The sequence below is a fragment of the Gavia stellata genome, chromosome 1, assembly GCF_030936135.1.
Source record: "Gavia stellata isolate bGavSte3 chromosome 1, bGavSte3.hap2, whole genome shotgun sequence".
Lineage (NCBI taxonomy): Eukaryota > Metazoa > Chordata > Aves > Gaviiformes > Gaviidae > Gavia > Gavia stellata.
In genome coordinates, this window is record NC_082594.1 from 34550496 (window position 1) to 34572640 (window position 22145).

A 22145-nucleotide genomic window follows, 5' to 3' on the forward strand; every position below is an offset into this window, starting at 1 on the left:
AGGTCTCGGCTCTTGTTCAGACCAGCCATTTCCTTTCCAACCCTAACAGGTAAGTAGAACCTGGTACAGTACTTTTTACATTTGTGAACTTTGTCTTTTATGTAACCACACTCACTTCATCGTGACCAAGAGCTTTCACATTTAAAAAGCCCCAAGCTGTATTTACAGCATTCCCTAGAGGCTGCCATACAATGAATAGAAGGAAGACGTGACCAATTTCTTCACAACATACAGTGGCTACTTCAAGAGTCATCTGAAACAAACATACAGTGATGAACATTATTCTTACTAAAATGTTTTTTTAAAATGAGAACAAAGCCATCCAGACATTTTTTCATCAAATGATTCCTCTACTATGTCGTAGTTAAAAGGTGATCTATGACTATCAGCAATGATGTAGCACTGAACATAGTCTATATAGTATTACAAACTTGTTTTGAACGAGACACTCTGGAAAACACAGTAAGACTCAGCCTGACAGTCTCTATCACCCTCTAATTGATCTTTTCTTCAGTTGTAAAGACACAGAATCTGGCTGTGTACCAGCGTAGCAAGTTAGGAAGTGATTAGTGCATGCCTTCGGTATTATGCTCCCTGTTTGCAGATAACAATTATCACTTGAGAAAAGTTGAACTCTTTACATAACATATCCAACCATTACCTAGCCACATTACCTGTAAAAAGATCAGTTGCCAATATTATAGAAAATGATAAAAACAAACATTTGCTTTTCAGCTGGCCTTTGTCCAACATTTCCTCCTGCAATTCAATGACCCCTCTTTTTTCTTATTTCAATATTAGAGTAATTTTATGCTACAGCATGATATAGAAGTGCACTCAGGATACTGAACATCTGGCGTGATTTCTTAATTATACAGTATTTTAATAATTAAAAGCTCTATCCACAGCACAACACATTTGATCAAGTTTAAATGGCAGTACAGTTTCTAGGCAAAAGACAATTGTTGGCTCCGTTTCTTCAAGCTTCTCACCCTTCAGTCCCTACTACTTGTATCTCCTCCAGTCTAGCTGGCTTGACAAAGAGGAAGAAACAGTCAAAGGACAGTTCAGATGCTACTTACCAGACTAGCAGAGCAGCACAAAACCTTAAGAATTACAACCTCATTTGAAGAACTTTGAATGATTTAACAATTTATTGGATAACTCCCTTCTAAAACTAGGGAGAAAAACATTTGTCAGATCACTGCTTGCAAAGCAGTGAAGGACCACAGAATCGGCAACTGCATCTTGTTGCAGAAGGGCTTACAGTAATTTACAGCAAAGCAAGCTTAACACTTTCTTCCCCTCTCCATCAGCTTCCAGAGTTATCTTAAAGCCTGCCTCAAGTACCTCTGAAACATAATTATCTCAAATCTCAGTGGGTTAACAAGTCACTCCTAGATGGTAACAAATAATATTGCTGAGACTGATAAAACATTCAGCTAGCTACCTGCTTATCCCAGGTTTCACCATACCATCTCTGTTACTTTCTTAAGTGTCCAAGTTTCAAGCAGTTAGCAGATCTTGAACAGTTACCTTTTCAACCCAGTTGTGCAGCCAAATATAAACCTCTGCACATTGCAAACTGAACAGAAGGCCAACACATCAATGATTTTTTTCTGCTCCAGAGTTTTAGGGAAGACAGATTGCATAACAAAGTATACTTTAACTCATTAGAGACTTACTTGTTAGGGAAGATTTTACCTCAAAAGTAGTCTTTGATAACACCAAAATACAACAAAGCTATATGCAATCTTTCTTTACTGAACAGATTTCAGATCCTCATGCCTTTGGTTACTCAAAGAAAGTCTCTTCCACCAATAACCTTAGGATCTTTTTTTTCATAAACAAACTTACAGTACCCTTCTGTGACTTCACCTGAATGATCTTAACCAGTAGTTCTACTTTAAGTGTAAAGGAAGATTAAAAACATCTTTCCTCCTTAACCAAAGTATATTCTTTAGTGAAGTGATGAAGTACCAGTTGCACTCCACACCTGCCTCCACTTAATATTCGCACAAGTATGCAAACAAATCTTAATTAGGTAGCTGAAAAGGTGACATCCCCTACACCCAGTTCGCACTTCAGTTATTTCAGTTTTGGTTTTTGGTGGGACATTCATTAATTCTTTCTAGAAGCAACTGATAAAGCTTACTCAATATTAGTTTCATAGATATGAAGTACTCATATAATTGATACTTTGGGAACAAATATAAACAGTTACCAACACATCCCAGTGAAACAGATGGGACAGACAGCAGGCACCTTCAGGTTCAGACACCTATACTTAGATAACCATGATACAGGTGCCTGTGCTCCCTCTACAATCAAGACAGATCTATCAGATCTACCTAGCACAGTCAAAAGGAGCCTTGATAAATGATCCTATGTAGGAAACCACATATGGTAGTGAGCTGAACAGTCCTCTATGTCCACTGACCTAAATTCAGATGCCTGAATCTGGAACTTAGTATCATTCCTTGACTGTTAAAAACATATTCCAGGGAATTTGGGAACAAACAGCCAAACTCAGAATTTTCAAAATCTGAACACACATTCACCTGAAATAATTCACCTACCCCCCCAAAAAAATAGAAACAAGAAAACAGAGCTAAAGGTAACTACTTCAGCCACGTTTTTATTGGATGACAGGCATGCCAAATTTTTTATTTTGTCAAAAAAAGTTATGCTTAGCATACAAGAACTATACTTTTTTGATTTAATCAAATACACTGAAATTATCTGAAAGCAGGAATGTACAGGAGCACAATATACCCTTTATGATACACTATGCAAAGATAATTCTATGGTTTTTTCCTATTCCTAGAAATGTTAAAACAAAGGGACTACCTTCTCTGTCTTCAGGATCCTTACTGATCTCCAATGAGGTCTCAATAAGATTTCAAACAACACCACAAGAAATTCAGTCAAATAACAGATACTTCTAGTCTCCCTAAAACAACTCAGAGTGTAACAAATACATAAAAACAGTACCAGAAAAGATTTTTGTCAAACAATTCTCAGAACAAAAATAACTGTAGTTTAAAGAAGTTAAATTTATGTTTGGCCAACTTGTAAATTAAAAATTACTCCACTGTATTCTTGGTGGATTTGATTCCTTATTTGTTGAGCAATTTACCTTTTAAACTCCTTAATTGCCTAAAGGGTCTTTGATCAAGGGAATGCTACCATACTAAAATACTGCTAGTTGATCATCATAAAACACAGATGAACTTCAACTCCTTAAACAGACCAAAAATCAGAATTTTTCCCACCTTATTTTCTGATGTTACTTCCACAAGTACAGCAAATCTGGTTTAGATCTTTGTCACAACAATGTCTGTATCGGAATAAAAAGCATAACTTCCAAACTATAACCTTGGTATTTGGAGCCCTTCTAAGCAGAGTAAGTACTGAAGAGGTTCTAAAACCTACCTGAGTAGTCTTGGCTTTGATCTGGGCAAGTCCTAAAGCTTTGCAGCTAGATTTCACCCAAAACCGTTAACAAGTGTTAGTAGGCTAGAATCTGGTTTTAAATCAAAATATGACAGCAATTTTTATTTAAAACATTTAATATGAAATACCAATTTATATCAATTAGATAACAAACAACGTTTTCCTGAACATGTTTGACCAACATTTGCCTTCTATATGAACACCTTTTTTACCCTTGCCCTCCCCAAACAAAGGGGAGACATCAATATTTTTTCCTCTAGAACCAGCTACTGTTTACATTACCTTTTGGTCTCCCCACTCAGGTGTACAAGGTGTTCGTAACACCAAAATGTTACTGAGAAATATAATCCTTATCTTCACTGAGCAAGTAAAGCTATATTTTCCCCCACTACTCCTCTGTAATCTTGCATGTACTGAATTAATTCACATTTTCCTTTCCTACATATAAAATATTGCAGCACTATTTTTTTAATCTGAGTTAAGTACATACAAATAGAAAACTTCTATTAATATAATTACTGCTTATTTCACCTTTTTCCCCCAAAACCATGGTTTATGAAAGATCCTGGACCTACCTGGTGTTCTAAAAAGTAGGAACTTTCTAGGCTTAAATACCAACTCTTTCATAAAATCCTCATATCTATGCCACTTCAAAGTGCAACTGCAGTTGACTACACCAAATTACACCTGTTTCCAAAGAAATAAATGGGGAACTATTAATTCCCAACTTGTAGAGAACTCAGTAATTTGCTAGGTATTTTCTAGCAGGCATAACATGATCCTAACTACAATTCTTTCTATTTGCAGTCAAAATATACCAGTAATTTATGTGAGAAGCTAGTATTAAGCACCGACTTAGACAAGTTCGATACTGAAATACAACATTTTCCTGAAAGGTGCAGCACACATTAATTTGCTACAGTTTTCTGCCCCCTAACCCCTAAATTCTAGCAATTCTAAAATTAAGTGTCAGAGACTAAAATGAAAGTTTCTCTTAGTTTCAAAGATCCTTCTGTTACACTATAGTTACATGAAAACCCAACCAAGTGAAGTGTGGAAGAGACCCTGTCTTGGTAACAGAAGGACAAGAAGAGGAAAATGCTTTTGCAGAAGTTAACAGCACAAACAAATCAAGCATATTTGGAAATTGTGAGGCTCTTGATGTTAATTGCTTTTTAGGATTAAGCTGGCAGTTCCAAACAGCACTGACTTGATACAACAAATGTAACTAGCAACAAGGCACCTTTCTGGATAAGTCTGCCCCAAAACATGGTAGTCCTCATTTTTTTTTTTTTTAACATATCATGCAAAAAACAATTAAGTGCTAAAAATCTTTTCACACACCAAGTGAGTTTATATGTGTCTTTTAGCTTCTAAATTTTCCTAGTTCAAATAGTAGAGGTAAAACTTTCACAGTGCTGACTGTACTTCTGTCTAGATAGTCAATGTATCATCATTTAAAAAATTTCAGTCCAGTTTCAAAAGTTTACATTGAAAAGTATGCATTAGCAATAGGCATTGTAGAAAAGCTTGTAATATAAATGATATCAGAATTTACTAAAATTATGTCAACCATGGAGGCACAGTACAGATTACATTCTCCTAAAAGAAGTGTATTGAAAATTTCTTGTTAGGACAACTAGCAAAGAGACTCTTAGAAAGAATAACAACTTTAGTCCAATTAAAGGAATATCCACTGCCGGTTGAAAGTCTGCATCATGTATTTAGGGTTTTTTCCAGTTACAAAAACCTCTTCTTACCTAGACATGAATGGATTAGAATGCCCAGAGTTTTATTGCTTGTAGCAAAGATAGAAACATGTGAATAGACTGACCTTTATTTTATTTTCTACACGTTTTAGTAACATGCTTTAGTTTGAAAATTTATTTTTACTATACCTTACTGACAAGCTTGGAACGAGGAACTACATTTGAAACAATAGTTATGTGACACAATTTTGCCAAAACAGGGAGAGTTTAGAAGTACAAAAATTAAATACTGAAGTTTTAGCTAAAGACTGAAATGGGAAATAAGCCTTTGTGGTAAATACTAATGTATTCATGCAATTCAGAACGTATGTAGAACAACAGCCATCTCTGACATTTTAAAATCATGACTTCTGGTGACATCATAAACCATAAGTTGAAAGCATCCTGACACACTTGCACTCCAAGTATAGAAAAATGAAGTTTTTCGTTATCTCTAAGAACTTCAGTGCATTCTGCACCAATCGAACTTCAATCATTTTGACATGAACTGTCTACAGAAGTGAAGTTTCACACACATATCAAGCATCATCAAATGATCACTCACATATGACAAAATACCACATTAAGGAGAAAAATGTTCAGCAACAGTTATTGGTAAGTTACAGGAAAATCTATGTAAAAACAGTTAGACAGTCTACTAGAAATTCAATACAGAAGACATCATTAAAACCAAATAAATACTAAATTTTACCTTTTCTGGATTGTAATATAATGATTTCAAAGTGGTAAACAAGGGTGGGCAGCCTTTACTGAAGTTAACCTTCAGGAACTTATCCATTAGTTCTCTAAATTTTTCACCTAAAAACAAAAGTGTATTTGGTTACATGTCGGTGATTGGAAGTGTTATATAAGCACCAATTGCTGTGCAACTCTGGATAATAGAGTAACTGAGAAACTGCAATTAAAGGTTTTTAATCTTTCCTGTTATTTAAGAATACGATGCAAATACGGTCTGGATAAAAAAGATCAGAGTAAAATGCTTAAGTTGCTAGTGTTCAGGAGACTGCAAACAAAGACATGGTAACAGTCCTCAAACCTGTAAAATCTATTAAGTAGTAAGTATTACATGCTGGCTACAGAGGATGTAGCAAGGGCCACTTAAACAAACATTGGAAAAATTATAATGGTAAGAATAACTAAGCACTGGAATGGATTACCTTGGAGATCTTGTAAAAACTCCATCATTGCAAGTTTTTATGATTAAGTTAGACAAATGTGTGCTAGGAATACTGCAGATATAAATTATCCTGCTTTGAGGAAGAAGTATGGATGAAATGAACCCTCTACCTCTCTTCTAGTCCTATTTTTTGTGAGTAGGACATGACTTCCGATGATAATATGATTGTTTCTGGAATCAGAAACAGAATAGAAGACTGGGTTTCAGAAGGATAAGCAGCATATCAGAATCATCTTTATCAAAATATACTGGCCAAAAGCTAAAAATCTGATTTAATTATGTTTTCAGCTAAAAATTACAGTACACTTGCAGTATGACACCTTTCTGAGAAATGCTGTTTCCAAAAAAAACCAAACCAGGACTTCAAAAGATATCCAGACAGGAAAATAGCTGGCTTTCATGTTTTCATTGCTATGATGAAAAGTTGTTGTTTTCAGTTGTTTCAATTTTGGTTTTGGTTTGTTGTTTGTGGGGTTTTTTAAAGTTTTTTATTGGTTTTGTTTGCTTTGCATAGGGATGGAGTTGCTACACTTTACTTCCTGCTCTGTTGTGGACTTCTGTTTAAACAAGGAGTCATAGACTTCACATAATGCTAACATACACACATAAAACTGTTGAAATAAACTTCAATTCCTTAAGACAACATTACAAATTTGATTATCAGGCTGTTTTATAGATATTCAGAAAACGAAGATACTAATGGTCTGTATATAACATTTTTATGTACCTGCACCAATTCTTAATTGTCCTACGCTTACTGTTATCAGAACTGTTAGAGACTAATAAAAGTAACTTATGTTCTGGCCTCACTGTACTAAAACTGCTGTATATAGAAACTTCTACTACATGGGGATCCAAGACTGGGCTATAAGCACATGCTTTATTACAGGTTGATTAAAACTTGTTTTCTTACACTACGAGAAACTCCCCTACTTGACAAAAAATCCATCTCAGTTTCTCAATTTCTTCTGTTTAATTATTGTAATTTATATTCTTGATGGAAGAACTGTAATTCAGAATTTAAGAAAGCAAGATTCAAGTTTCTATAAATAAATATGTACTTAATGGAACGCAGAACAGCTTTAAAACAAAGTCTGAAAAATGCAGAACACACAGCTAGGCACCCACCTATGACAAAGCCAAGCTCAAAATGTAGTCTGAGGCACAGAAAAGACCTGACCACAGGAACAGTGAATCCACAGCAGCATAAACAAATCAAACACTGGATGGCCAGACTCCAACCCCCCCACCCTTGATCAGTCTGAAAATTAATTTAACAGCCTTCCTCCATAAAGGTGGTTTCCAGCTGGATCAAGGAGCTGATTCGTATCAAATACAAGGTTATTAAGATGCAATGCATGGCAAGGTCTGAGAAGGACTGCCCTTTTAATACAAGCCTGCTTTTTAAGAGTATTTTAAGCCAGTTCTGAATCAACCAGCATTGGTTGCAAGCAACTGGTCAGTGACCACACTGGAACAGCAACCTCATTTAACCAAAAAGTCTATCCTCTTGAAATTTGCAAATACATTTCTGCAAAAAAGTTTGTTTCTACACCTTCACATTCTCACTAGTAACTTTTGCCAACAAGAATTCTTACCTGCTGTACTTATAAACACAAGAAATCATGTAGTAAGTAGATTAATTTTGAGAGGATCAAAAGTCTTAGACATCCATAACTGATACAAGCTTAACAGATTAACAGAAACAGAAGTTTCCATTTAGGAAAACTCTTATTTGTTATGAAACACTGCAGAAAGTAGCGTACTGAAAGATTTTTCTCAATTGATTTAATAATGAATTTTGCTTTCATTTAGACTATTGCTAAATTAGGAACAACTAATCCTTATTACCAAACATATTTCTATTTAAACAAATATTAGCTGTGAAACTACACTGACAGATATAAGGTAACCTAGTACAAAACATACAGTGAAATGAAGTCAACAGCAAAACATGCTATTATTAAAAAGATATAGAAAAGCATTTTGCAGGTTATTTTCTTGTTTGCTATGTATTACCATGACATTTTATTACAGGAGAAAAACAATTACTTGTCACCTAGCTTTTCAAATTTAGCTGAACTGTCTTAAAATTTGCCATTGTATCTTCAAAGAAACTGAAATATCTGGGATTAAGTAAGGCACAAGTGTTAACTGCAGGGCTAAATCTCTTATGAAGCAGTTAAAATCTTGTGATTTTACACAGGAAAGATATGTGCACATTCCGACTCCCAAGCAACAACAGAAAAGTGGACTAGCTATGCTCTGCAGCATTCAAAGGTACAACAAATGCAGTGCTCAGTAAATGAGCCAAACTAAAAACTAATCTCACAAAAAGCATGAGCAGATATGTTGGGTATTTGCAGCTGAACTTAAATTCCATGGCATTTGATATTTAACTTTGGTACTTTATATTTCTTTCCAAAAGTTTTCTACTGGAGTTACAGCAGTTAGACAGCTACATACCAAGTGTGTGTTTTTATGGGATCTACCATTTCATTTAGCCTCTTTCCTTCCATTTTGGAAGATCATAGCTTTCTGTTTTAAAAAGTATATACATATTCCCTCTAGAACTGAGGATATTTGTGCACTGTATTTCAAAACAACCTTTGAAAGGACAGAGTCACTGAAAGAACTTAGCTGTAAAATTTGAAATAAAATAATTTGTGCTACATAACAATGTAGACCTGCTTTTTGTTCCTATTAAGTTATCAGCACAAAGTTAGTTTATGCTGTAGATTTAAGTTCTAATGGTTCTTCAACAAAGTGTTGTACACCCAATAAGATATCCAGTCAAAAAGAGATTTGGTGTTTACTGTACAATACAAAAACTGTTAGGAAATTCATCAGTCCTATGCTATTGTTAATGTTATATGCATCATTTACACCTGGTTTCAGTGTTTATAAATTAGCTTATATACACGTATATTAAAGATACATATACACCCCTATACCTTTAATTCAAATGTTCTTATACCCTATACCTTTTAACTTATGATTCTTACCTTGCATGATGCAGAAAAACGTACAAGAATTCCTACAATCTATATACCATTCTGCACTGTAGTTTTATTAATACAGACATTACATAGCTCATATCACCATATTAGAGCACATGAACTTTTTCTATCAACTTCTAAAACATAACAAATAATTTTGTCTATTTCAAGAGATTTGTGCACATGTACAAATAAATAGGTATTAAATGCACAAATAGGTATTAAATGCCCATTCAACAGCCTGATAAAAACTTAAAAAAACAAATAAAAAGCTATTATGTAACAGATATGCAACATGTTACCTGAAACAAAGTTTAAAGGTAATCTTCTAGGTGAAACTGCTCTGGGATGTCTTTTACTAACTTCTTCATAAATCTGAAGCCTCTCTTCTAAAGTGCCTATTATCAGTAATAGATAAGTAACAGATTAAAATCTATTCTTCTAAATGTTTTCCAGTGTTGAGAATTGATTGAGCTAGACTTCTCATACAGTTTGTATTTGGAACAATTTAAACATTTCAAGCTATTTTTTTCCTGTTAATCATAAACATTAGCATGTAAAACTGTATTGGAAGCACCCTGTATGTACAATATGCAACTACCAGCATTAATCACTGTAAGGATTAACTGCAAACAGGACAATTACCTTGCACATTCAATCATACAGTACTAGAGTTTGGTTTCTTTCAGTTACACGCTGTGCAGACCCATTCACAGTGGTTTGACATTCATAGCTCCTATTAACTGGTTTTTTCACTATGCAACCATTGCAGACATACTTAAAGCATTCGGAGAAATATATTGCATTTCTACATCATAGGTATACAAACAGCACACTACATAAGCATGCCTTTTTTACAGGTCCTCTGGTAGCAGCAAAAACAGGCACAACACTGCCAGTGTAAGTACAAGCACCAGAACTCTTTATACCTTGACATTTAACAAAAATAAAGCTACTTAGAGATTTTTCTTCCCACTCCTCCCCTTTCCCCCATAATATGCTTTGGAGCTCCAATGTGGTTAGAACTTAAATAAAACTACTCTGTTGCTTTGAAATGCTATTTTCACACAATTAAAATCATTTTTGCTTAAATATTAAATTCATCAAGCAATTTAAATAAAACTGAATGTACAGATCAAGTCTATGACACAATAGATATTTAATAAATGTATCTGTTTTCCTTTCATAAGGAAAACAATTTATCTTGTCACTGAGCTCAGATGTTGGGGAAGGGGGGGGAATATGTTACCCAGTGGCTCCAAGAAATGTAGAGTTCTAAAAGTTATACTAAAATAATGTTTGGATTGGAACTAAAGCATATAAAGGCCCTAATTGAAGTCACAAGTTGGAGCTCCAGAACTTACCATGGGGGAGGAAATAGTCCTAAGACCACCTAAAAAATAAAGTAGCATTATTAGTTTTATAAATTGGTACAGTTTTAATCTACATAGGATTTTAATATGCCAAATAAACTACTGGATTCATTCTTTGTTAAGAACTACACATTTTCATCGACATATTTATTATATCAAACAGAATAATCAAGTTTTTTGGTAATTTATTTTCTGAGACAATAATCATGATGTTCAACTCTATGGATACACTAGGAAAACCATTCAAAGGGCAACACTACTCTCTGTAGATGTAAAAAATGAAATCATTTTCATTTCCCAATCACAAGTCATATTCCCAGACCTTATGAAACCTAACTGTAAAACTTTCTAGAAGAAAGCTGGTTGAGAAATATAATGCAGCTGTGATATTTACAAATAATTTATCCTTGTGGGCTTATGATTTATGATGTCATCAGAATAACGCCAATAAAACTTCCACTAACTAGTGAAGACTAAAATACAGGGAAACCATTCCTGTTTAAAGGTAAACACTTGGGAAAGTTACCACTGAAAAACACTTACTATAGTATAAATTGTTGCAATATTGTAATTTAAAACAACAACTAGTTATTTTCCTGGAAAGACAGAACAGCAGTAATGTGAACTAGCATTGGAATAACAAAGATTTTTATAACATTTATCACCTTTTCCTCCAAAGAACAGTCAGCTTAAAAAAAAGAATTTTTTTCAGATGGCCTATCTTTAAAAGGCTGTCTGAAATACGTATTTGAGTATTCTTCTACATGCCCATAGAAAGAGTTACTGTGTAAACAAGTTTCAGAGTGACAATTTTATGTTGTGGTGTATGATAGTAGTCTGACAATCAACTACTAGACAGGAATGAATTGCAATTTGGTTTCCAAGTTCATGCGTGGCAAGGAAGTGTTCTTCCTGTAACCACATTAGCAAATGCCACCTTTAGCTCCAAGAAGAGAAAGACTTGCTGTTGTTTCATGCATACAAGTTTTTCAGTGAACATTTTCAAAATGGATAAACACAACTATATCATACTCAAGATTAGAAGGTACATAATTTTCTGCCAACTAAACCTTTTTAATCTAAACCAGTAACATATCAAACAGGAGTTTTAAGTATATCCTGTATCACCCGTATTTTCCATGTATCTGCGTATCTTAACTTACTAGGTTGCAGGGCCTTTTCCAAGCCTTCATAATAATACCAGTTTTCTGCGTTGCGCTCAATTAACTCTTTGTATACTTCACCAGCTTCTTTCAGTCTTCCCAACTTCAGTAACATCTCTCCTAAAAACAATGCAGTAAAGAACTGTGAATTACATGAGAACACACTGATGGCTTGGGAGTAAAGTTTATAAAACTAGATACATAAAATTGGGCTGAATCATATGTAGACAGTTAAAAAGAGGCTTTATTTTTCCAAAGGCATTTACTGTATATTACAAGTACCACTTGAAGCTACCACACATAGCTCACAGTTTGGAGTATTCAACACCTGTGAAAACAAAGATTATTTGAATGTCTGTATCTGAGTATTTAAAATAGCTATTGGGATTATCAAAGAAACAAGCGACTCTTCCTTGCAGGACTCCAACACATGACTACATCAGTTCTTACCAGGCTGTTTACTTCACTACACCTATAGTTTTCACACCAGCTAACCAGTTTTCAACCAGTTAATCACACTGGTTTGCTACTACGTAAGTTGTTTTACCAGGTGTGGCTTGCATGAAACTAATTTTCTTCACAGCAGGCTACACAGTGCTGTGTTTTGGGATTTGTGATTAAACATTGGTAACACACCAATGTTTTTGCTACTGCTAAACAGAACTTGTAGAGCATCAAGGCTTTCTTTTTACCCCCACTGTGCCACCCAGCAAGGAGGCCAGCAAGGAGTAAGTTGGGAGCAGACACAACCTCGACAGCTGACCCACACTGGCCCAAGAGATACTTCATGTTATATAGTGTCATGCTTAGTAATAAAGATTGAGGGGAAGGAGTGTTTGGGTAGGTGGCCATTGCTTGGAGACTAGCTGAGCATTAGTCTGCTTCTGGGAAGTGGCAAGTAATTGCCTTTGCACCACTTGGGCATCTGGGTTGTTTTTTTTCCTTCCCCTGTCCTTCACTTAGATAGCTTTATCTCAATGCATGAGTTGTCTTGGTTTTACTCTTCCTATTCTCTCCCCTGTCCTGATGAGGGAGGCCAGGGAAGTGAGTGAGCAGCTGTGGGGGGATTACCTGCTGGCCAGGGTCAACCCACCACTATTGTGCAAGCAAGGAACAGCTGAAGAACACATACTATTACACTATATAATTGCATGTATTCAGAACTCAGTACTTCAAATCCACAAAACAACTGTGCATTGTTTTTAATCAAAAAAGTCAACCTCAGTATTCACTGAAGTAGGGCAATACAAGTAGGTACATAAGAAAGCTTAACATGGGAACAAGAATTTGATACTGCAGTCAAAAAATATGTCAGTTCGTAGTACAAACAGTATTCTTCATGAGATTAAAACTGGGTTATACAAGCGCTGACTTACAGAAAGTTACTCTAGTATGCACCAATATAATAATCTCTGAGATCTCTGTTCCTGTGTCAACCCAAGTTAAACTACCTGCATCCACTATTCACTTTGGTAGGGTAAGTTACTTGAGCACAAAATTGTAAATTGGGTGTTACCAGTTTCCTTATAGTAATTGTTTCAAATCAATTAAAGATTTAACATGTTTTTTACTTTTATTGCTTTATCATATCCGAAAGTCAGTAGCAAAAGTTTAAAACAAAACTGGCTGAGGGAAGAGTAACTTACCTTTGATTTCTTCTACTATTAATTTATCACATATTTGCTTTTCATATGTCTCTATATGTTCTAAAGACTCCTCAAATAGATCTGCCTCTCTCATCACTTGATTTTGATATAAAATCAGTTCACTATATTCATAATCTATTTTATTAGGAGGAATCTGGAGAGGGAAAAAAGCAATAGGTTAGTTAACATTTACCTGGACCTCAACTGTATGCAATATTACAGAACATAAGATTCAGGCTACAAAATGTATCAGGTCTATTTATATATACATCCAAACATTGAAAATGTAAAACTCCCATTGTTCATAATCAAATTACTCACTCAGGATCTCCTTTGTTAGAGAACAGTTTAAAAGAATTCCTGTATCTCTTTTTATCACTGTGTGAGCTAATTAAAAAACAGAATCCTTGCCTTCTCTCATACAATTCAATAAAATTTGCAAAGATCTTGGTAATCTTTTCCTTCTGAAGGACTCACATACTCCGTAACAATTTTGACTTAAGTTCCACAGCAGATTGCTGGAATATCACAATACTCATTTTCAGCATAGCAAAAATTTTGGATGAAACTATTTCCAAGAGCAATGAACCACCCAAATACTGGCCATAGCTGACAACTAGAATTTTTCAGACAGGAAACAAACTATTTCTCTCTAACCAAGTGTTTTCTGTACTACATTTGAATCTAGGAAGTACAGTGCACAAGCATGCAGAGTATTTTCAAGCAATAGATAATTATTTTGAGGTCTGCTTCCAGTTGCATAGCTAGGACTTTGTCTACAGGCTATAGTAAAACTAGTGGGTCATCCACCTTCCAGTGATACATCAGCCACTGAAACAGGATGACAATCAGAAGTATTCCTTCCTAGGGATAACTCCCTAAAGTGTATTTAGGCAATGAAAAGTCTTGCCAGAGTTATAATTATTTCATACCAAATGCTCTTCACTAATATACACAGAATCTACTTCAATTACAAGTAAATTGCAAGATTTTCAGAGACCAAATGCAGAAGTCTGCAATGCCCAGCAGATCTATACAACAGTTCACTATGTGAAATATACTGCCTCAACAGAAATTGCAGGAGAGACAATTATAGTCTAACATTTTTTTAATAATAAAAATAGATAACAAGCAGCTGAGCTTGATAAACGTTAATGATTTTCTTTCCCATGACACTACATACTTTGTTTCTTCCTGAACAAGCAACACTTTGAAGTCACATTGGTCACCAAACGGTTTACTATTACTTTTCTGTTGCTTGAGTAAAGCTTTTCCTCTGTCTTTAAAGAACCAAATAATTTAATAAACAATAAAAAAACCAAAACATTAAACTGGTTGAAGTTAACATTCATGTTAAAAGAATCTTGTCCTAAACCACTACTTCCAGCCCTTCCCTAAGTACAGATTAGTTCTATGAGATTTCACATTTCTGTTTACATGCTGTATGAATTTTTAGAGGCATCTTTTATAGTACTGTGAATTTTTAGAAGATTTCCTTTTAGATAGAAGTGTTCTGAAAGACAGTATAACTAAATAAAATACTGTAAGGAAGTTTATACTGAGAATGAACATCAGTTTTAGGGCTGAAAATAACAGCATTCAAGTATTTTTTTTAGTAACGCTAACATATTAGAGCAAATGATGGCTAATGGAGCAAGACTAGACCTTGCACAAAGAGTCAGCAGGTAGCACAGAATCCCACTCATTTCGTAAAGAATATTTCCTCTATCTGCAGCTCTATTTCTGATTCCACCTTTGCTCAAATTTTACCCATATTAAACATTGGAAGACACTAATAAAAACATTGTTACCTGGAAAGCGTTTTTAACTGCTTCACATAATTGACACATGCAACAAGGCTTAAGCGTTTAAGCATGTATTCCTGCTTATCCTTACTGCAATATCACAGAACTGAAACTGCAGAGCACCAATTTAGTTCCTCCTTCACTTCCCCATAAAAATATCCTCCCCTCCAATACAATATACATAGCTAAATTCCACAAGTAGCCCAGCTTTCTGGCACACCATGAATTGTTTTTAGGCCTTATCCCAACAGATTATTCCAAAAACACTTAAAAAATGTGTACAGAAAGACAAGAAACAGATATCAATTAACATTCTCGTAGCTCTTCTGGCTTGGCAGGACTAACAAAAGAAATTACATAATGTCAAAAAAGATCAAATGAACTCCCCCCTGCACATAGGGAAAATCCACCAAAAAGATACTGCACTTACTGTCGCTCCATTTGAAAAGCCATTTTTAAAAGTAGTTTTAAGAAAAGTTGATTGTAAAGATATTTCGAAATCTCATCAGGTAAATGATTTAAACGTGCAATTCATCAGAAGGCAAGCAGCTTATAACTCCAGTACTTAATTTGAATAATCAGATTGTCTTATAAAGAACAAAATTTTCTATAAAAAGTTTTTTCCACGCCATTGTTACTGCTGCACAATACATCTTTACTTCTCCCTCCCCTCAGAAGAGTTATGATTCTTGCACAAGATGTCCAACTTGCTCTTGAACTCAATTCTACTGTTTCAGAATAAATTTCTTCCTCTCCTGGACCAAAAAAAAGAATCAATTTTACAACTGTAGATGCCCTAACATAACTGTCACTGAAATAATGTGACAAGATGCAGCCAAAACATACCTAAGAGCAGACCCCCAAAACTCCAGAGGTTTTCTGTCCATATCTGTAATTGTGGGCCTGATGCAGAAATTAGGAATAAAATAAAAATTAAGAATAAAAATTTTGTTCTGGAAAAGAAGAAAGGAAAAATGGGACATACAACAGTAAAACAAATTGCATAGTTGTTTTACACCTTGGTTCCCAAAATTTAAATTCTGAAGTGACTCTTAAATCATTTGATTTAACTTGGACAGCACAGGCTGTTATATTTCCTGCAGTGATGTCTGCATTCAACCTCATAACCTGTTTTTGACTGAAATATTGTGCATCTGGCTAATTTACAGCTTTCAGATGACAGGCAATGTTGACCTGGATACACTAAGAGACAAAAAATTCACCATTTCCAATGATAACTTAGCCATTAAAATAAAACTGTCAGTGATAAAAAGTGTTTTATCATTTGAGTTTGTTGCTCAACTTCCTGCCACTACTTGTTGCTTATTTTTCCCCACTAAGCAATCTTCTAGCTATCATGCTTCCCAAAATCAGTATCTAAACTGTACTAAAAACACCTAGGTTTTTTCTGCATACAGTAAACAGAGAGAATCTCTGCCCTTCACTAGACAACGCTTTCTCTAGTCCTCTTATCTTTCCATATTGTTGTTTTCATTTTCTAACTTTTTAAGTTGTCATCAGTAAGTCTTGATCTCCCAGTAATCAGTGCTCTATAGAGAAAACACCTGCTCCTTCTCAGAAACAAGGGTGGTTTCCCACTTTTCACCCACAAGTCTGCCCCGAGGAACAATTTTTACAAGCTAAGTCAATCTAACTGCAGCCTGGATCAACAAAGGCAGTTCATTTCCCTCTATTATTCCCCTTCCTCTTTCCCCTCTCACCTCACAGTTGTTCAGTTCAGCCAATCAATCCTTCAACAGAGTGATTATTTTTCTGTCATTTTGGCTTCCTGAACCAGCCCTCCACGAGTCAACCAGTGCTGCACAAGGAAGCAGTGGGAGCACACAGGAAAAAGTCAGACTGCTGGTTTTGGCAACAGCTTGTAGCTGGATTAGCTCCATTATTTTGTAATACTACATCTTCAGATACTCACCTACAATCACTAAAATGACAGTTCCTTGATCTTTTTCTTAGTTTTACTGCTTCGTTTTGGCTGTGTTAATTCACATCTGAATGGACAGAGCTGCCTGAGTAATCCAAGTACATATGATCACCCTGTATCACCATTATTTACCAATCATTAAGACAGAAGCATTTTACATGTCATATTTACTTCTTTATTCAACAAGAATAATGGTAAATGGTATCAGGCCTAATACAGATCGCCATAGAACTCCTTGAAATCAGTTTGTTGAAGATTCCCATTCACTAGTGACTTGAAAACCCTTCAGTCTTTCAACCCTCCTTTCAAACCTTGAACAACACCCTTTTATCACAGTCACATGCAATATTCTATAAAGTCAGTCACAAAAGCTCATCTGTTGACTCGGAGCGAATACAGTGTACAGGGCAAGGGGAGAGGCTTGGAAAGTAACGTAAGCAAGAAGTCTGCCTCCTCAAAGATCTACGAAATACCTGAACTCAGCTATTTTAAGTGCAGGACTGTTAAATATCCAGAAACCACATAGAAAGTACATTAAGGGACTATTGCGGAAGAGCCAAAGTGTGGCAAAATTGAGCTGTGAGTTTGCTTGAGCTCTCCTGACTGTTCTGGACTAAACACATAGATTCTTTCTTCCAGTGGTTGGGACTCTACACGGGCCTGCACTCCTCAAGGAGCTAGCATAGCAAAGCACAAGACTATTTGCAAGAGAAATGAAACTAATGTGGTCATCCTTATTTTTAGTGTTTTGGGGGAGAAAACACAATATACCACTTAACTGTCTCTACCAATCTCAAAAAAGAGGGGAGACTTGACACAACTAATTTTCTGTAAACTCACGGTGTCCAACGTTCATAGCGTATTTCTGTCATTTAATGCTTAACCAGCTTTTCCACTGTTTGCCTGTGACTGCTATTATGCTAGTCAACAGTTAAACAGCTCACTGTTCAAGTACAAACCATTTTCTTATTTATGGAAATTTCCCAAATATTTCCAGTTTTACTAAGAAATGGCATCACAGCTTCAGATCTTCTCAGGATTTCTTTGGTTTAGGGTGAGATTTAAGATTGTGGTAACTTGCACAGCAGACTCAACTGATTTAGTAAGTTCATCTGTGGCAGATAGTATTTAAACCTGGCTTAGTCACTAGACTGAAAAGTGTATCATGACTGCCCTCAAACAAGTATATTTACACACAACCTTTTAGAAAAGACAACATTAACGGAATCACTTCCAATCTCTCCAAGGGGCCAATACCACTGTTAAGGTCTCTTAGTCCTTGAAATAACCTCAATTTCTTACACTTCATTTGCAGTTTTTCTATCTATTACATATTCTTTCTAATTCAAACAGTCACTTTGACACTGAACTCCAATTGGGCTCTGCTGACTCATTTGAGAACCATGACTTTTTGGCTGTCAAACACTCATAAAAGGTGACCCAATTTTCATTTAAACTTACTGTTTTCAGTTTTTATTCAACACTGAAGTTACAGCTCTTTTGAAATACCAGGCTATATACACCTGGCTTGCAACATCCTTTGTTTGACCACAATACATGATCAAGGCACAAACACTGCTCCCTCCTAGCAACTATTAATTTCCTTTCTTACAGTTAGTCTCATTCTGGCTGTGTAAGATCTCAAATGCAGTTCTCAGAGAGGATGCAAGATTTTTGTTTAAAAAAGTCACAATCTGTAGGTCAGGTAATATCTTAGTATCTGCACATGATATTTCCAGCACGCCTCCCAAGCTGAATGCACGTACAAACATGGTTTTTCTTTCCATGTTACAGAATAATCAACATATGCACTCTGTTCTGTTACTTCAGACTTTATAGTTCTGCATTACCAATAACAGAACAAGGGAATGGTCTCTCAAAAAAGGTTTACTCAGCAATTTTAGCATTGTACCAACAATGCTGAAGTTTTAGTACTTTACTCCAATAAGTTTCAGTAACACCAAATCTTCGCAAAGAATTTTCAGCTATGCTTTCACGTTGCTTTGACACCAAGCACTGATTTTAAGTGCATAATATACAGATGCATACAAAGCAATGAAAACATTTCTTTTCATAGTCTTTGTAGAGATGCAATGGCATCCAGGCTATGGCAGAAGAAAGGCCAAACAAGCACATCCAACACTAAACAGTATTTCCTGAGGTTTTACCTACTGTAAAGGGACAGGACTACCACAGGTTTTCTTCAGCTACAAGCCTCAAACATTAAGTTACTCAGTTACTCCCCATCAGTCTACTCATTATCCTCAACCTTAACAGCCTATTGCAAGGGGAAAAAGTATTCCTGTATAATTTGCATCAGCTGCTGAACTGCTGGAAATCTTTCTGCTCAAAGCACAAAGCTCCACAAATAACAAATTTCTTAATTCTTAACTGGTTCCAATTAGATCTTCCTAATTCATTCCTCAGATTCTGTCTCTTATACAGAAAGTGTTCTCTTTCCAGAATAGAAAGTCTTACCTGTTGGGTTTTCCTAAACTCTTCAAGTAGTTTTAAGGCCATATCATAATCTTTTAGTAAGTGGTATGCAATGGCATATCCAATCCAGGAAGCCCGTTGTGTGGGGCGCAGCTGAAGTAGCTGGTATCTTGTCTCCTTCAGTGTAAGAAAAGCAATTTAAAAATAACAGAGATGTTAAAAAAAAGAGTTACTACTCCTTTATTGTGTTTTACCACCAGTATGTCTAATATTTTAAAAGATCTTTTAAAAGCCCTAGGCAATTTTTAAAATTCTAGCAGCATGGGGAAAAGCAGCATGTTTCCATCTCATAAATCTGGAGGCTACATTCTAAATATAGGAGTCATGGCACAAAGCATAAAAATCTATTTGTTGGGACACAAAAGGTATCATTTTCAAGAGTACCTCTCTTAAGGGCCTAAATTATTTCCAAAGACAGAGCTTTGAAATCTCATCAAGAGGAGTTACCATTAGAAAGCATAAGCTCACTGCCACTGAAAAAGAAGTCCCACTCTCCTCATGCCCAGGCACAAGGTCCTCATATTTAAACTACTGCAGTACTTCTCAGGGATATGATCTGACTCAGGAAGGGGGTCAGTTATTCCCTTTCCTTGCATTCCGAAGTTCAACATCCTCAGTGAAAGAGACCAACTAATGCCGAAGCCCACAATCCAGTCCTCTACTTCAAATGAAGTTGAGGATGGAAGAGGAGAAAGACTCTTCCCTTTCACAGGCAAATCAAGTTCAGCCATTCTGAAACCACTAACTCTGTTTTTATATAAATTTTAAGGTTTTATTATGACAAAATCAGTATTGGGATTCAAGAAATCAGTCATCATGGGGCAAATTTCCCACATACTCAAAAGAAACGTGATAGTGTATTCCTCACCAAAACCACCTTCAGTATACACACCCAAAACACCATTTGCAGTACTTCACAATAGCACAGTAAGTTCTCCTACTTGCTAAGCTTTAAGTCTTATCCTTTTTATTTTCACTATTTTAGTGAAAAGTGAGTTGAGAACTATAAAGTTTTACAAAGTGACCCACAAGTCAAATTGTATAGAATAACTGTACTTCCAGTTCTGTTCTCAACGTTATATGGAGCTCTGCTGCAATACGTTTTCATGCTTTCCTAAACAAGAACTTAAAACACTTCTGAAACAGCAAAAACAAGTAGCAACAGAATTGCTACCAATAAAAGACTTAATAGACTAGAATAACAAGAGAATGCTGACAGCAATAAATGGGAATTCAAAGAGAATACTCACTCTATATCCTTCTAAATCCCTCATCTGAATCTGCAACAGAGAGAGGTCTCTCAAGATCTGTAGGTTATCTTTATCTAGCTTGAGTGCATTCCGGTAACACTTGATGGCTTCATCATATTTCTTATCAGAACGTTGCAAAAGACCATAGACGTGCCAACCTAATGCACGTTAAGGAAGACACATTCACAATTTTCAGAAAGTAACTGCAGTGCTTTGGTGTTACAGACCAAACAACTTGACATCTTAAAGATTAGCACCCTTATAAATTAAGCTTGATTACTGCAGCCAGACTTTACTGACATATTTTAAAATAAATGTTGCCAAATAAGCAAGAAAGTCTCATTTAAAAACCTTCTGTTAAGTCACATTCATAACCCACCCAAAACATTGTTATACAAACTAAATGATCCAAATTCCACAAGACCCAGAAGAGTTATTCCTAGAGATGTGTTCTAGAGATGTATTGTTTAAAACATACTACTGTAATTACAGCAGGAATTCTTACTCCTAGAAGTATCTCATTCTAATAATACAATTGGTGTACAAGTTGTACTTTTCCTCACTTGCCTATATGTAACCTCAATTAGTCTCCAGATTTTACAGTAAGGGATAAACAGAGCTACACTTTATTCATTGATAAAAGGAAATATCAGCATTTCTCTGCAGAAGTCTTTGTCACATTCTCAGCATCTCAGATTTCCATCAGTAGTGTGTCATTTCAATAGAGACTTTTCTCTCACAAGCATCCTTTTCTATCCTGGAAAGATTCTGCATTCAAAGCATGAAACCAACATATGTCATAGCAACACATTACACAATCGTGTCTATTTTAATATGACTTTTGGAGACTGATATAAAGAACACTTGATATGATCTACCTTTTGCTACTCCAGGTTACTAGCAGCTTGTTGAGGCAACATCCTCCACAGCAGTAAATCTGAACTTACTTTGATTTTCTAATTAGAAGTGGCTCAAAAATTCTCTCAAGAAGCTCTCCCATGTGGCCCTGAAGCAGCAAAATACAGCAAGTCTCCAGGACAGGTATATGCATGCTTCACCTGCTTTCAAT

General features: G+C 35.5%; 1 protein-coding gene across 1 annotated transcript in view; it reads right to left on the reverse strand.

The window, feature by feature from the left end:
* NAA16 (N-alpha-acetyltransferase 16, NatA auxiliary subunit) overlaps positions 1–22145 on the reverse strand; it is a 59200-nt gene that overhangs the window by 31316 nt on the left and 5739 nt on the right. Inside the window, exons 3-8 of the mRNA XM_009812694.2 lie at positions 21077–21234; positions 19809–19943; positions 13584–13737; positions 11938–12057; positions 9704–9799; positions 5917–6023 (exon numbers count right to left, since the gene is read on the reverse strand). Of these exons, the coding sequence (XP_009810996.2) occupies positions 5917–6023; positions 9704–9799; positions 11938–12057; positions 13584–13737; positions 19809–19943; positions 21077–21234 (770 nt within the window). The remainder of the gene's footprint in view (positions 1–5916; positions 6024–9703; positions 9800–11937; positions 12058–13583; positions 13738–19808; positions 19944–21076; positions 21235–22145) is intronic.